We start from the raw sequence: 15726 nt of genomic DNA on the forward strand, positions 1-15726 counted from the left end.
TTCCTGCTTTCACGCCATACCCCTTGATCCCCCGAGTAGTAAGGACTTCATCTAACTCCCTTTTGAATATATTTAGTGAATTGGCCTCAACTACTTCCTGTGGTAGAGAATTCCACAGGTTCACCACTCTCTGGGTGAAGAAGTTTCTCCTTATCTCGGTCCTAATCTGTCACCATTCAGATAATAGTCTGTCTCTCTGTTTTTACCACCAAAGTGGATAACCTCACATTTATCCACATTATACTTCATCTGCCATGCATTTGCCCACTCACCTAACCTATCCAAGTCACTCTGTAGCCTCATAGCATCCTCCTCGCAGCTCACACTGCCACCCAACTTAGTGTCATCCGCAAATTTGGAGATACTACATTTAATCCCCTCGTCTAAATCATTAATGTACAATGTAAACAGCTGGGGCCCCAGCACAGAACCCTGCGGTACCCCACTAGTCACTGCCTGCCATTCCGAAAAGTACCCATTTACTCCTACTCTTTGCTTCCTGTCTGACAACCAGTTCTCAATCCACGTCAGCACACTACCCCCAATCCCATGTGCTTTAACTTTGCACATTAATCTCCTGTGTGGGACCTTGTCGAAAGCCTTCTGAAAGTCCAAATATACCACATCAACTGGTACTCCTTTGTCCACTTTATTGGAAACATCCTCAAAAAATTCCAGAAGATTTGTCAAGCATGATCTCCCTTTCACAATTCCATGCTGACTTGGACCTATCATGTCACCATTTTCCAAATGCGCTGCTATGACATCCTTAATAATTGATTCCATCATTTTACCCACTACTGAGGTCAGGCTGACCGGTCTATAATTCCCTGCTTTCTCTCTCCCTCCTTTTTTAAAAAGTGGGGTTACATTGGCTACCCTCCACTCGATAGGAACTGATCCAGAGTCAATGGAATGTTGGAAAATGACTGTCAATGCATCCGCTATTTCCAAGGCCACCTCCTTAAGTACTCTGGGATGCAGTCCATCAGGCCCTGGGGATTTATCGGCCTTCAATCCCATCAATTTCCCCAACACAATTTCCCGACTAATAAAGATTTCCCTCAGTTCCTCCTCCTTAATAGACCCTCTGACCACTTTTATATCCGGAAGGTTGTTTGTGTCCTCCTTAGTGAATACTGAACCAAAGTACTTGTTCAATTGGTCTGCCATTTCTTTGTTCCCCGTTATGTTTATTATTTTATTATTAGTTTAACTCCTCCCCAACAGCACTAGCAAACACTCCCCCTAGGACATTGGTTCTAAAGAGAGCCAGCCATCTTTGCTGAGATTATTATACCTGTTATGGCCATTTTTTCTCCGAAAGCCTCAGGATTCGGTACTATTTACATAAGAATTAGGAACAGGAGTAGGCCATCTAGCCCCTCGAGCCTGTTCCGCCATTCAACAAAATCATGGCTGATCTGGCCGTGGACTCAGCTCCACTTACCCGCCCGCTCCCCATAACCCTTAATTCCCTTATTGGTTAAAAATCTATATATCTGTGATTCAATGAGCTAGCCTCAACTGCTTCCTTGGGCAGAGATTTCCACAGATTCACAACCCTCTGGGAGAAGAAATTCCTTCTCAACTCGGTTTCAAATTGGCTCCCCCGTATTTTGAGGCTGTGTCCCCTAGTCTCCCCAACCAGTGGAAAGAACCTCTCTGCCTCTATCATGTCTATCACTTTCATTATTTTAAATGTTTCTATAAGATCACCCCTCATCCTTCTGAACTCCAACGAGTAAAGACCCAGTCTACTCAATCTATCATCATAAGGTAACCCCCTCATCTCCGGAATCAGCCTCGTGAATCGTCTCTGTACCCTCTCCAAAGCTAGTATATCCTTCCTTAAGTAAGGTGACCAAAACTGCATGCAGTACTCCAGGTGCGGCCTTACCAATACCCTGTACAGTTGCAGAAGGACCTCCCTGCTTTTGTACTCCATCCCCCTCGCAATGAAGGCCAACATTCCATTCGCCTTCCTGATTACCTGCTGCACCTGCAAACTAACTTTTTGGGATTCATGCACAAGGACCCCCAGGTCCCTCTGCACCGCAGCATGTTGTAATTTCTCCCCATTCAAATAATATTCCCTTTTACTGTTTTTTTTCCCCCCCCAAGGTGGATGACCTCACATTTACCGACATTGTATTCCATCTGCCAAACCTTAGCCCATTTGCTTAACCTATCTAAATCTCTTTGCAGCCTCTCTGTGTCCTTTACACAACCCGCTTTCCCACTAATCTTTGTGTCATCTGCAAATTTTGTTACACTACACTCTGTCCCCTTTAATTTAATAAGATCATGGCTGATCATCGACCTCAAAGGTTCATCTTCTATTCCTTGTCCACCCAGTTTCAAGCAGAACGGAAGAGGATGGGGCAGACATACAAATTCGCTTTTCAAAAACGCCTCTTCAATCCTGTGAACCCATTTCAGCCCATTAAGTAAATCTTTGTAGATTGTTTTTTTCAGAAGTAGTCACAACCGACGAATTTTCCTACTGGGGAGTCCTGGGAATTCTTGTGGTAACACAACATGAAGTCTGCAAGTGGGACAGGTCCTCTGTTCCTTCAGCCATGGTCCAATGCACTATATGGAGAAAAATATCCATTAGTTATTTTACTTTAATCAGTGATTAAGTCTGCAATTAAAATTGGTTTCTGAAGTACTGATTACTGAGAGGTACATGAACTATAGAGTCGTGTTAATGGGAGACTTTAAATACCCCAATATTGAATGGGGCAGGGATTGTGTTAAGGGCAATGGAGGGGAGGAATTTCTGAAGTGTGTTCAGAAGAATTTTCTTTATCAGTATATTTCCTGCCCAACGAGGAAAGAGGCAGTGCTGGATCTAGTCCATGGGAATGAGGTGGGTCAAGTGGAGGTCGTTACTGTGGTGAGCATCTCGGGAATAGTGATCATCGGCTTTAGTTGTAAGAAAATAATGCTAGCACATTTCACGAACTCAGGGCATCCCAAAGTGCTTTACAGAAACACAGAAAGTGTTATCTCTGTTGTAATGTGGGAAATACGGCAGCCAATTTGCACAGAGCAAGTTCCCACAAGCAGCAATGTGATCATGACCAGATAATCTGTTTTAGTGATGTTGATTGAGGGATAAATATTGGTCAGGACATGGGGAGAACTCCCTGCTCTTCTTCAAAATAGTGCCATGGGATTTTTTACATCCACCAGAGAGAGCAGCCGGTTTAACGTCTCATCTGAAAGCCTAGATTTTTGTGTTCAAGTCTCTGGAGTGAGACTTGAACCCACAACCTTCTGACTCAGAGGCGAGGGTGCTACCAACTGAGCCACTGGCACAATGCAGAAGGGCAAAGAGCAATCTAGAATAAAAATACTTAACTGGAAGAGGGCTAATTTCAGTGAAATGAGGAGGGATCTAGCCTGGGTAAACTGGAGTCAAAGACTGGCAGAAGTGTAATGGAGCAATGAGTGGCCTTTAGAGAGGAAATGGTTCAGGTATAGTCTAAGTATATTCCTATAAAGGGGAAAGGAACGGCAACCAAAGCCAGAGCTCCCTGGATGACGAAGGAGCTAGAATAGTAGGATGAGGTAGAAAAAGGGGTGTATGACAGATGTCAGCTTGACAATAAAAGGGAGATTCAGGCCGAATATAAGAAGTACGCAGAAATAAAAGAAGAAATAAGAGGGGCAAAGAGACAATATAAGAACACATTTACAGCTAACATAATAGAGAATACAAAAGGTCTTCTACAGGCATATTAACATGAAAAGGTTTGTCAGAGGAGCAGTGGGGCCTATTAGGGGCCACAATGGAGATCTATTGGTGCAGACAGAAGTATGGCTGAGGTATTTTGCTTTGGTGTTTACGAAGGAAGAGGACTTTACCAAAGCTATGGTAAACCAGAAGGTTGTCAGGATACTGGATGAGCCAAAAATAAATAAAGAGAAGGTACTAGAAAGGCTGTCAGTATTAAAGTGGATAATACCTGGCCCGGATGGAAAGCATCCTAGGTTAGGGAAGTAAGTCTAGAAATTACAGAAGTGTTGGCCACAATTTTCCAATCCTCCTTCGATACTGCGGTGGTACTAGGAAGACTGGAGAATTGCAAATATTATACCCTTGTTCAAAAAGGGGGAGGGGAATAAACCTGGCCATTACAGGCCAGTCAGTTTAACATCAGTGGTGGAGAAGCTTTTAGAAATAATAATCCGGGAGAAAATTAACAACTTGAGACAAGCATGGACTAATAAAGGAGAGCCAGCATGGGTCTGTTAAGGGCAAATCGTGCTTGACATACTTGATTGAGTTATTTGATTAGATAACAGAGAGGGTAGATGAGGGCAATACAGTTGATGATCTGTATATGGACTTTCAAAAGGCTTTTGATGATGTTGGGCTACTTCGCAGCATGGATCCAAAACTAGCTAAGGGATAGAAAACAGAATTGTGGTGAACGGCTGTTTTTTGGACTGGAGGGATAATGGTATTACTCACGGTTCAGTACTAGGACCACTGCTCTTTTTGATATACATTAATGACTTGGACTTGTGGGGGGGGGGGCTACAGGGCACAATTTCAAAATTTGCAGATGATATAAAACTTGGAAATGTACTAAACAGCGAGGAAGATAGTAATAGACCAAGAGGACATAGACAGGCAGATGGAATGGGCGGACACAGGACAGATGAAATTAAACACAGAAGTGTGAGGTGATATATTTTGGTAGGAAGAATGAGGAGCGATAATATAAGCTAAATGGTACAATTTTAAAGGGGGTACAGGAACAGAGAGACCTGGTGTGTTTATGGACAAATCTTTGTAAGTGATACGACAGGGTACCACAGCAGTTAATAAAGCAGAGGAGATCCTGGGCATTAGAAATAGCGGCATAGAGTACAAAAGCCAGAAAGTTATGCTAAATCTATATAAAACACTAGTTCGGCCCCAGCTGAAGTATTGTGTTCAATTCTGGGCACCACACTTCAGGAAGGACATGAAGAGGGTACAGAAGAGATTTACTTGAATGGTTCCAGGGATGAGGGATTACAGTTACTTGGATAGACTGGAAAAGCCGGGGTTGTTCTCCTTAGAGCAGAGATTTGATAGAGGTGTTCAAAACCATGAAGGGTTTAGATAGAGTAAATAAACAGAAATCGTTTCCAGTGGTTGAAGGGCTGATAACTAGAGGGCACAGATGTAAGGTGATTGGCAAAAGAATCATGAGGAAAAGCCTTTTTTACACAATGAGAGGGGAGGATTTGGAATGCATGGTTTGATAAGCTGGTAGATAGATGTTAAATAATAGCTTTCAGAATGGAATTAGATAAATACTTGAAGGGGAAAATATTGCAGGGATATGGGGAAGGGGGAAACTAACTGGACTGCTCTTCGAAAGAGTCGGTGCAGACTCAGTGGGCCGAATGGCCTCCTGTACTATTCTATGATTTTAAGTAGGAAGCACCCAGTGAAGCAGAAATTAATTAATTCTGCGGCAAATTTAGTTAAAAGATCTTGGGGAAAAAATGGCAAAGCAATTCAGTTAGAGGTAAAATACCAAGTTTTGCATTATTACGAAGCAGCATGTTGGGCAGATTTGTAGGACATAGATTCATCCCACAATTCCTTACACGGATTTCATGAAATCTCAATTGTGTCATTAGCAGAGACTAGGCATTTCCCCAATAAAGAACTGGTGTAAAATAAAATGCAAATGTAACAATGGGGCACTTGTATACCTCCCAGTGGCTGATTATAGACTGCTACTAGCAGATGCCCAAGAACAGGTTACCTCTTCCCTGTTGGGTAAAGAATGGGGGATCTAAATGGGAATGAGGAGAATGAAAATAAATGGCGGGGGGGGGGAAATCTAAAGTTATTTCTTTGGGAGGCTTGGAGGAGAACAGAAAGTGTGACTGGCTCAGCAGTAAAGGAGAGTAGTTGATGATGTGTTTCTTTTGTCGACATACACATGTGAAAGCTAGAACTACTTTGTTGCTAAAGTGAGATCCTTATTGAGGCTATCTTCAGCCCTCTCTTTTTATGTATCCCCTTGCCAAATATAATTTATGAGAGCAATCCGCCTATTGTGCTTCTGACGGTGCTTCTATGAAATTTGGAGCCAGAGAAACGCAACAGCAGCCTTGAGTGACTTACTGGATTTTGTCAGACTAACTGCTATAACCTCACTATAGTGGCATGGGTGATAGTTACAGAGTGTGTATGATTTCTATAGGAATCACAGAAAGTTAGCATGCAGGTACAGCAAGCAATTAAGCAGGCAAATAGTATGTTAGCCTTTATTGCAAGGGGGTTGGAGTATGAGTAAGGAAGTCTTGCTGCAATTATATAGGGCTTCAGTGAGACCACACCTGGAGTACTGTGTACAGTTTTGGTCTCCTTAACCAAGGAAGGATTTACTTGCCTCAGAGGAGGTGCAACAAAAGTTCACTAGGTTGATTCCTGGGATGAGAGGGTTGTCCTATCAGGAAAGATTGAATAAAATAGGCCAATATTCTCTGGAGTTTAGAAGAATGAGAGGTGATCTCATTGAAACATAAAATTCTGAGAGGGCTTGATTAATAGATGCCGAGAAGCTGTTTCCATTGGCTGGAGAGTCTAGAATTAGGGGTCATAGTCTTAGGATAAGAGGTCGGCCATTTAGGACTGAGATGATGAGAAATGTCTTCACTCAGAGGGTTCTCGATCATTGGAATTTTCTACTTCAGAGGGCTGTGGATGCTCAGTCGTTGAATATATTCAAGACTGAGATCCGTAGATTTTTGGACACTAAAGGAATCAAGGGATATAGGGATAGGGCAAGAAAGTGGAGTTGAGGTCGATGATCAGTCATGATCTTATTGAATAGCAGAGCAGGCTCGAGGGGCTGTATGACTTACTCCTGCTCCTATGTCCTATGTTCTTATGTGTAGTAGTTACCAGTGTGAATTCACATCCTACTTTTCCATAATGCATTGTGCTAGTGTCTCAGTGCACTATGGACACCTCAAGTGAAAACAATGAATCATCGGTGGCGAATCAGAAGTGAACTAATCTCAACCTGGCACAATTTATTTAGGTAGGATAGGCTTGATTTTCATTTCCTTGTCTTGTGTAAAAAGCAAGACTGTTGGTAGATATGCAGATTACTGCCATATGGATTCAGTCCACATTTTGCTTTCAATTAAGAGACTTTCACTATATGATGAAACTCCTCCCTTGCCATTTGCTATATATAGGTCATAAAATAAAGTGAATAAAAAGTTAGAATATGATCAGAATACCTGGAAATGGAATTTGTGTGCACATGGTAAAATAAGCATGGATTCTATAGCGAGTTCTTCATGACAGATCACACAAGGGTCTTGTTCTTCAGTCTACAAAACACAAGGATTATTGAATTGCAGCAGTTCTTATACTATCTCAGTATTCCCAATGAACGGAACCTACTAACGTCATGGCAATGCCATAGTAGATCAGTATTAAAAGTTAAAATTACAATCTCAAGTGGTTATTCCAGGAACACTATGTGCATTCATTCGGTGAACTTCTCTATTGCTGCATTATAGAAGTGCAGAAGATCCCTTTCACATATGGTAAATGGCAATGACACAAGAGTTTTGAAAACTGCTAATGTACTCAAATAGTTAAGTGCCCTACGTTCAACATGGAATAATGAACGTTCACATGGAATAATGAAGTTGGTCCTTGAAGGCTCTTTCTAATTACATTCCTCTTCTCACTAATAACTATCACAATCCAAACTTAAAGAAGGGAAATAAGAACAGAAGAAATAGGAGCAGAAGTAGGCCATTTGGCCCCTCGAGCCTGCTCCGCCATTTAATATGATCATGGCTGATCTGATCATGGAATCAGCTCCACTTCCCTGCCTGCTCCCCTTAACCTTTCACTCCCATATCGCTCAAAAATCTATCTCCACTTTAAATATATTCAATGACCCAGCCTCCACAGCTCTCTGGGACAGAGAATTCCACAGATTTACAACCCTCAGAGAAGAAATTCCTCCTCATCTCAGTTTTAAATAGGTGGCGCCTTATTCTGAAACTATGCCCCCTAGTTCTAGATTCCCTGAGGGGAAACTTCCTTTCTGAATCTACTTTGTCGAGCCCCCTCAGTATCCTATATGTTTCAATAAGATTGCCTCTCATTCATCTAAACTCCAATGAGCATAGGCCCAACCTGCTCAATATTTCCTCATAAGTCAACCCCTTCATCTCGGGAATCAACCTTGTGAACCTTCTCTAGTACTCTAGGTGTGGCCTACAGTTGTAGCAGCACGTCTCTGTTTTTATACTCCATCCCCTTTGCAATAAAGACTAACATTCCATTTGTCTTCCTGATTACTTGCTGTATCTGCATACTAACTTTTTGTGTTTCATGCACAAGGACTCCCAGGTCCCTCTGTACTGCAGCATTTTGTGATTTCTCTCCATTTAAATAATAATCTGCTTTCTTATTTTTCCTGCCAAAGTGGATAACCTCACACTTTCCCACATTGTACTCCATCTGCCAAATGTTTGCCCACTCAGTTAACCTGTCTATATCCCTTTGCAAATTGTTTGTGTCCTCTTCACAACTTGTTTTGCCATCCATCTTCGTATCATCAGCAAACTTGGCTACATTATACTCAGTCCCTTCATCCACGTCATTAATATAGATGGTAAATAGTTGAGGCCCCAGTACCTGTCCCTGTGGCACCCCACTAGTTACCGTTTGCCAATTGGAAAATGACCCATTTATCCCGACTCTGTTAGTTAGCCAATCCGTTATCCATGTTGATGTATTATCCCCAACCCTGGAGCTTTCATCTTGTTCAGTAACCTTTTATGTGGCACCTTATCGAATGCCAAATATACCACATCCACTGGTTCCCCCTTATCCACCTGCTCGTTACATCCTCAAAGAACTCCAGCAAATTTGTCAAACATGATTTCCCTTTCATAAGACCATGCTGATTCTGTATTGTGCTTTTCCAAATGTCCTGCTACCGCTTCCTTAATAATGGATTCCAGCATATTCCCAATGGCAGATGTTAGGCTAACTGGTCTATAGTTTCCTGCTTTCTGTCTGCCTCCTTTTATTTTTAAAAATAGGAGCGTTACATTTGCTGTTTTCCAATCCACTGGGACCTCTCCAGAATCCAGGGAATTTTGGTAGATTACAATCATTGCATCCACTATCTCTGCAGCCACTTCTTTTAAGACCCTAGGATGCAAGCCATCAGGGTACTTGGCCACCTTTAGTCCCATTATTTTACAGAGTACTTTTTCTTTAGTGATAGTGATTGTTTTAAGTTCCTCCCTCCCTATAGCCCCTTGATTCTCCATTATTGGGATGTTTTTAGTGTCTTCTACCATGAAGACCAACACAAAATATATTTTCAAAGTCTCTGCCATTTCCTTGTTCCCGATTATTAATTCCCCAGTCTCATCCTCAAAGGGACCAATGTTTACTTTAGCTACTTTCTTCCTTTTTATATACATGTAGAAACTCTTACCACTATCTGTTTTTATATTTCTTGCTAGTTTACTCTCTCAATCTATCTTCCCTCTCATTATTTTTTTAGTCATCCTTTGCTGGTTTTTTAAAGTTTCCTAATCCTCTGGCCTCCCAGTAATCTTGGCCACTTTGTATGCCATTGTTTTCAATTGATACCATCCTTTATTTCCTTAGTTAGCCATGGGTAGTTCTCCCTTCTCTTACAGTCTTTCCTTCTCACTGGAATGTATTTTTGTTGAGAGTTATGAAATATCTCCTTAAATGTCTGCCACTGCTTATCAACCGTCTTACACTTTAATCTATTTTCCCAGTCCACTTTTGCCAACTCTGCCTTTATACTTTGTAATCTCCTTTGTTTAAGCTCAGGACACTGGTTTGAGATCCAACTTTCTCACCCTCCAACTGAATTTAAAATTCAACCATGCTATGATCACTCTTTCCGAGAGATAATTTATTTATCCTGTCTCATTACACAGTACCAGATCTAAGATATCCTGCTCCCTGGTTAGTTCCACAACGTACTGTTCAAGGAAACTATCCCGGATACACTATGAACTCTTCCTCAAGGCTACCTTGGCCAATTTGATTTGTCCAATCAATATGAAGATTAAAATCGCCCATGATTATTGTTGTTCCTTTTTTACAAGCATCCATTATTTCTTGATTTATACTCCGTCCAACAGTGTTGCGACTGTTCGGGGGGCTATAGACTACGCCCACCAGTGACTTCTTCCCTTTATTATTTCTTATCTCCACCCAAACTGATTCTGCATCTTGATCTTCTGAGCCAATATCATTTCTCACTACTGCACTGATCCCATCCTTTATTAACAGAGCTACCCCAGCTACTTTTCCTTTCTGCCTATCCTTCTGAATTGTCAAATAGCCCTGAACATTCAGTTCCCAGCCATGGTCACCTTACAACCACGTCTCTATAATGGCAATCAGATCACACCCATTTATATCTATTTTTGCTGTCAACTCATCTATGTTGTTACGAATGCCGCATGCATTCAGATAAAGAGCTTTTAATTTTATTTTTTTAATCATTTTTCCCTGCTTTCCCAAGCTTTTGCCTTGTGCACTGAACTCTCTCCTTTTTGAGCCCAGACGAAGGCTACTAAGTTCAAAATATGTTTTGTCTAATATATCCTTCACCGTTGTACATGTCGTCTCTGTGCTATCTCCCTTCAGTTAGGTAGAAAGAAAAGTCTAGATCACAGGCTTCCTCAGGTTACTAATAACCACACTACCAGCTGACAAGTTGTCAATTTGGGCTTGGTTATAACTGCTAATTTAATCCGCTTCCTCCTCCTCTCTCTAACCTCTCCCCCCCCACCCCTGCTGCCATGAAAGACGGAGACCCAGTGAAATGTAACCTATAGATGGTCACCAAATTTCAATGCTTTCCTGGGAATTTAAGCCCAGTTCTCTGTGCATGAGTGTTTAATTTTCTATTGCCAGGACTATTCACTGCATCAATGATAGTTTCAAATAAACTGTTGACGTTTTTTTTAAAGAATTGAATGCCACAATCTGTACAGATGAGCTACAACATTCTCTAAATCACAGTGGGGTTAAAATTCCACATTAATGCCTGCTGGGAATGCCTGTTGCAGAATTGTGCATTCGCTGCCTGTGATTTACTTTTCCATTATTTTCAAAAGATGGAAAATCACAGCGCACTGTTTCATGCCAAGAGCAGAGAAGAATAATTTTTACTTTTTAAAAAATATAGAAACTGTCTGTCTCAAAGCTTTATATACATAGGGGCCGAAATTGCCCCTCTGGGAAAGATCCGTTAGCGCGGTGCTGAAGGGTTTTCGACCAGGTGCAGTGGCCAGAGCTGCCCCCATCGCCCCAGGCTCTGCCGGCGTGTGTGCTGACCCCTTTGCACCCCTCGGGTGAAATTGTCCCGTAGCACGTGAGGTCGCCGTGGGGCAATGCCTCGGGGACAAGAAGCTGTGGTGGCTGGGGTATCCTTATAGGGGCGGTGGCAATGCCGTGGACGCCATCTTTTTTCTATCGGTCGACACCCTCCCTGGTGGCCCAGTGGGTGCCACTAAAGAGGCTGCAGAGTTCACAGCGGCACATCAGCGTTTTGCTGGTGTGAGAGTTGCACCCCACGATGCCCCATACATTTTTTTGCCTCTAAGTGGCCAATTCTGTGTGGTGGCAGCGCTTCCCGTGCCGGCGCTTCCCGTGCCGGCACTAAACTTTCAGATAATTCAAATTATGCGCCCCAAATCCAGTGCGGGGCAATTTCAGCCCCATTGTGTTTCAACACACTATGTGCCAAGTGTAGATTACCAATGCCCTGGCTCCTTCCCATGACTTTAGTCCCTGTTGCTTAGATGAACGCCAAGCGGATTGTTGAGAGGGATTGTTGTGACCACTGTTACTGCTCTGAAATGCAGAAAGTCAAAAGGAAAAGAATATATTAATCGGCATGGGAATGATTCTCTTCATAAAGCAGTAACAGCCAATTGCTTGCTCCTATTTATTCCAAAAGCAGCAATTGCTCAGGTTTACCTCGGAGAGTTTTGATTCCACCAATCGTGCTACTTTGTTAACAATTTCATCGTAGGATAATCCCGAGAGGGAGCCACCATTGGACAGCCTTACTTCTTTCAAGAAGTCCGTTAATGCATCCCTAAAATGCAAACAAAAATAGTCTTTTCATTTTACATGTTCTTCAGATATAAAACAAAAAACAATGCATCAATTGCTTGCTCTGAAACAAATGTGCACCAGAGAAACAATGTTTTATTGTGGAAAACAAACTTTTATTGGACCCACTGCCATGAACAAAGTATTTCAGCCACTGATATTAACCTGGTAAACTGCGGATAGGATGTTGAAAGTTTCTCCATAATTCTCTCAAAGCTGTTCTTTCCACGGATTCCGACTATTGTTGCTGTCGCCGCTGCTGCTGCAATCGCCACTGTTGCTCCTCTGCCAGCTTGCATGGACCGCTGGGTTGCCGATTGTTCAGATACTGGGGAAGCCCCTTGAATCTATGGATTAATGAAAAGAAACCTTGGTTGGTCTCAAAATGATACCAAAAGTAATTTGCATGCTATTTAATCCTCAACAAACCATATACTCCTAAAAATTAACTGGAACTAATGGAAAACAGAAGGATATATATTTTTTTCTCTATTTAAGCTAGCAATGTTCGAACATATAGTGCTGTGATCCAGGCAGCATCGCTGAAACAAGTGATTTCTTGCTGCAGTAGACCTCAACCCTTCAATACACAGCAAAGCATCGATGACATGTATGTGGGTCAAGGTCAGAAGCATTAAAGCGTGCACTTGAGACTAGGAGAGGACAGATTATTTGGCCCCCTGCATCGAGGTTTCTACAGATAGACTATTCTCAACAATCACAGGATACCTTGACAGGACGAGGAAAATGTGAGTGGAACCTCCATCTGCCACAGGCACCATAAGAATGGCAAGACAACTGTCTCAAGTGCCCCTGCCCGATTATTTCTCCCGTTTCTTCAGTCATGGCCACTGCCAAAATACCCCAATTCTGAAGCATGTAATATCTTCATACCAGAAAACATCAGTCTGATTGTATCAATGCGCACTCCTGCAAATATAAACAATTCATACAACTACACTACTGTGGGAACCAATGAGAGAAATTAAAAGGAATCAGATTAGAATGGTTGTGACTAGTGGAGTGCCGCAGAGCTCAGTGCTGGGACCCCAGCTCTTTACAATATACATTAATGATTTAGATGAAAGAATTGAGTGTAATATCTCCAAGTTTGCAGATGACACTTAACTGGATGGCGGTGTGAGCTGTGAGGAGGACACTAAAAGGCTGCAGGGTGACTTGGACAGGTTAGGTGAGTGGGCAAATGCATGGCAGATGCAGTATAATGTGGATAAATGTGAAGTTACTCACTTTGGGGGCAAAAACACGAAGGCAGAATATTATCTGAATGGTGGCAGATTGAGAAAGGGGGAGGTGCAACGAGACCTGGGTGTCATGGTTCATCAGTCATTGAAAGTTGGCATGCAGGTATAGCAGGCGGTGAAGAAGGCAAATGGTATGTTGGCCTTCATAGCTAGGGGATTTGAGTATAGGAGCAGGGAGTCTTACTGCAGTTGTACAGGGCCTTGGTGAGGCCTCACCTGGAATATTGTGTTCAGTTTTGGTCTCCTAATCTGAGGATGGACGTTCTTGCTATTGAGTGCAGCGAAGGCTCACCAGGCTGACATATGAGGAGAGACTGGGTCTTTATACACTGGCGTTTAGAAGGATGAGAGGGGATTTCATAGAAACTTATAAAATTCTGACGGGACTGGACATGTTAGATGCGGGAAGAATGTTCCCGATGATGGGGAAGTCCAGAACCAGGGGACATAGTCTAAGGATAAGGGGTAGGCCATTTAGGACCGAGATGAGGAGGAACTTCTTCACTCAGAGAGTTGTTAATCTGTGGAATTCCCTACCGCAGAGAGTTGCTGAGGCCAGTTCATTGGATATATTCAAGAGGGAGTTAGATATGGCCCTTATGGCTAAAGGGATCAAGGGGTATGGAGAGAAAGCAGGAAAGGGTTTTGAGGGAATGATCAGCCATGATATTGAATGGTGGTGCAGGCTCGAAGGGCCAAATGGCCTACTCCTGTACCTATTTTCTATGTTTCTCTGTTATAAGTCACTATAGTTGGTACACAATTGTACATTTTCTAAACAAATAATTATCTCTAGTTTTCCTCCCACATTTCAGGAGTAGATTGAAGTGTACAATCTTGTTACCTGGAGCAAGATTGATTCAGATTGTTAAGGTGTCAGAAAGTGGATGTATATGCAAAGAAGTAATTTGGAGTTAATATCAGCATATCAGTTTTAACTTGTGCCTCAAAGTGGGAAACTCAACAAGCTGGCAAGAACATACATAACTCATTGCAATTATGGAAGGAAGATGCTTCAAGTATCGAGGAGGTTAACAAAGCATCAGATGTCAAGTAACATCAACAAACTGGATAACATTTCATGTAGGCTCGGTTTAGTCTCTATCATTGGTCTAATACAATTGATTAGTTCCCACCTCTTCCTGTACAGCTGCTGAAGCCTCTGGCTGTCTTGTGACAGTAGTGGATCTACCTTTAGCAGACTTGAGTTGCTCAAATCCAGCCTTAACATTGTTTGCTTTTGCCTGTAAATGCTGTTCCAAAAAATGCTTCATCTAAAATGAAAAGAAACCAAACATTTACTGCATTTGACGTTTCATGAAAGCACATCCTTACAGAAATAGAAAATGATTAAAAGAGGAAAATTAATCCAGACACCGAATTCAATGTGTTGTAAAGGAATTATAGTAGAAAGAACGTACTACTGCATCAGGATGTGGAGGTGGTGGTGGGATCTTTATCTGTGGAAGCATGCTCAGTTTAGTTCCACTCTTCAACAAACCTATCTGTTCATCAAATTGATTCTAAGAAAAAAATGTCCAAATGAATACAAATTAAATAAAGATGCAAGTTATTACAACAGTTTATACTGGCACAAAATGTCTTGTTAATAAACTATTGATTTTTATTAAGCAATACACTTCCAATAAGATCACATTGATAGATTCTCTCAAAATGTATTTTCTGCCTAATTTCCTCCCTTCTCACTTAAAGTCAATCATTTTTAACTAGGATATGGTTCCCCAGGTACAGGTAGCCCTCCACGACCTCATCAACACAGCCTTTGTTTGAAGTGCAATCCTAAACAATGAATGTTGGCAGACTATTCAATCATGGAGGGAGTCACAGCCAAACTCAAATTCAATCCTGCTCTCACCTAATGGACATATGCACATACACATTCTTGTATTTATACAGTGTCTTTAACATAGAACAATGTCCCAAGGCGCTTCACAGAAGCTTAATCAGTCAAAAATGGATGCTGAGCCAAAGTGGTGATGTCAGAAGAGGTGATTAAAAGTTTGGTCAAAGGGTTTTAAGGAGAAGAGGAAAGTGAAGAGACAGAGGAGTTTAGGGAGGAATTGCAGAGCATGAGGTTTGATGGCTGAAGGTACATCTGCCAGTGGTGGGGTGAAGGGATGAAGGCACTGAAGAGCAGGACCCATACTTCTTTCCCCCTTCTACAGTCCTGGGTGCCATGGTCAATTGTAGCACCTAGTGGAGATCAGCTGACTCAGCAAAGACCAAGAATCAAACCCATGGCCTGTGTGGCTCAGTGTGTTA

General features: G+C 42.1%; 1 protein-coding gene across 3 annotated transcripts in view; it reads right to left on the minus strand.

Annotated features, from left to right (window-relative positions):
- LOC139276112 (E3 ubiquitin-protein ligase DZIP3-like) overlaps positions 1–15726 on the minus strand; it is a 136811-nt gene that overhangs the window by 15454 nt on the left and 105631 nt on the right. For 2 of the 3 annotated variants that reach the window (XM_070893618.1, XM_070893617.1), the window contains exons 26-32: positions 14865–14966; positions 14580–14717; positions 12344–12525; positions 12041–12161; positions 11819–11914; positions 7273–7365; positions 981–2595 (exon numbers count right to left, since the gene is read on the minus strand). In XM_070893618.1, coding sequence (XP_070749719.1) covers positions 2485–2595; positions 7273–7365; positions 11819–11914; positions 12041–12161; positions 12344–12525; positions 14580–14717; positions 14865–14966 — 843 coding nt within the window. In that variant the 3' untranslated portion in view covers positions 981–2484. Of the gene's footprint in view, positions 1–980; positions 2596–7272; positions 7366–11818; positions 11915–12040; positions 12162–12343; positions 12526–14579; positions 14718–14864; positions 14967–15726 lie in introns of those variants that run through there. The other variant, XM_070893620.1, reaches the window with a different exon arrangement.

This window comes from Pristiophorus japonicus, chromosome 11 (genome assembly GCF_044704955.1).
Source record: "Pristiophorus japonicus isolate sPriJap1 chromosome 11, sPriJap1.hap1, whole genome shotgun sequence".
Taxonomy (NCBI): Eukaryota; Metazoa; Chordata; class Chondrichthyes; family Pristiophoridae; genus Pristiophorus; species Pristiophorus japonicus.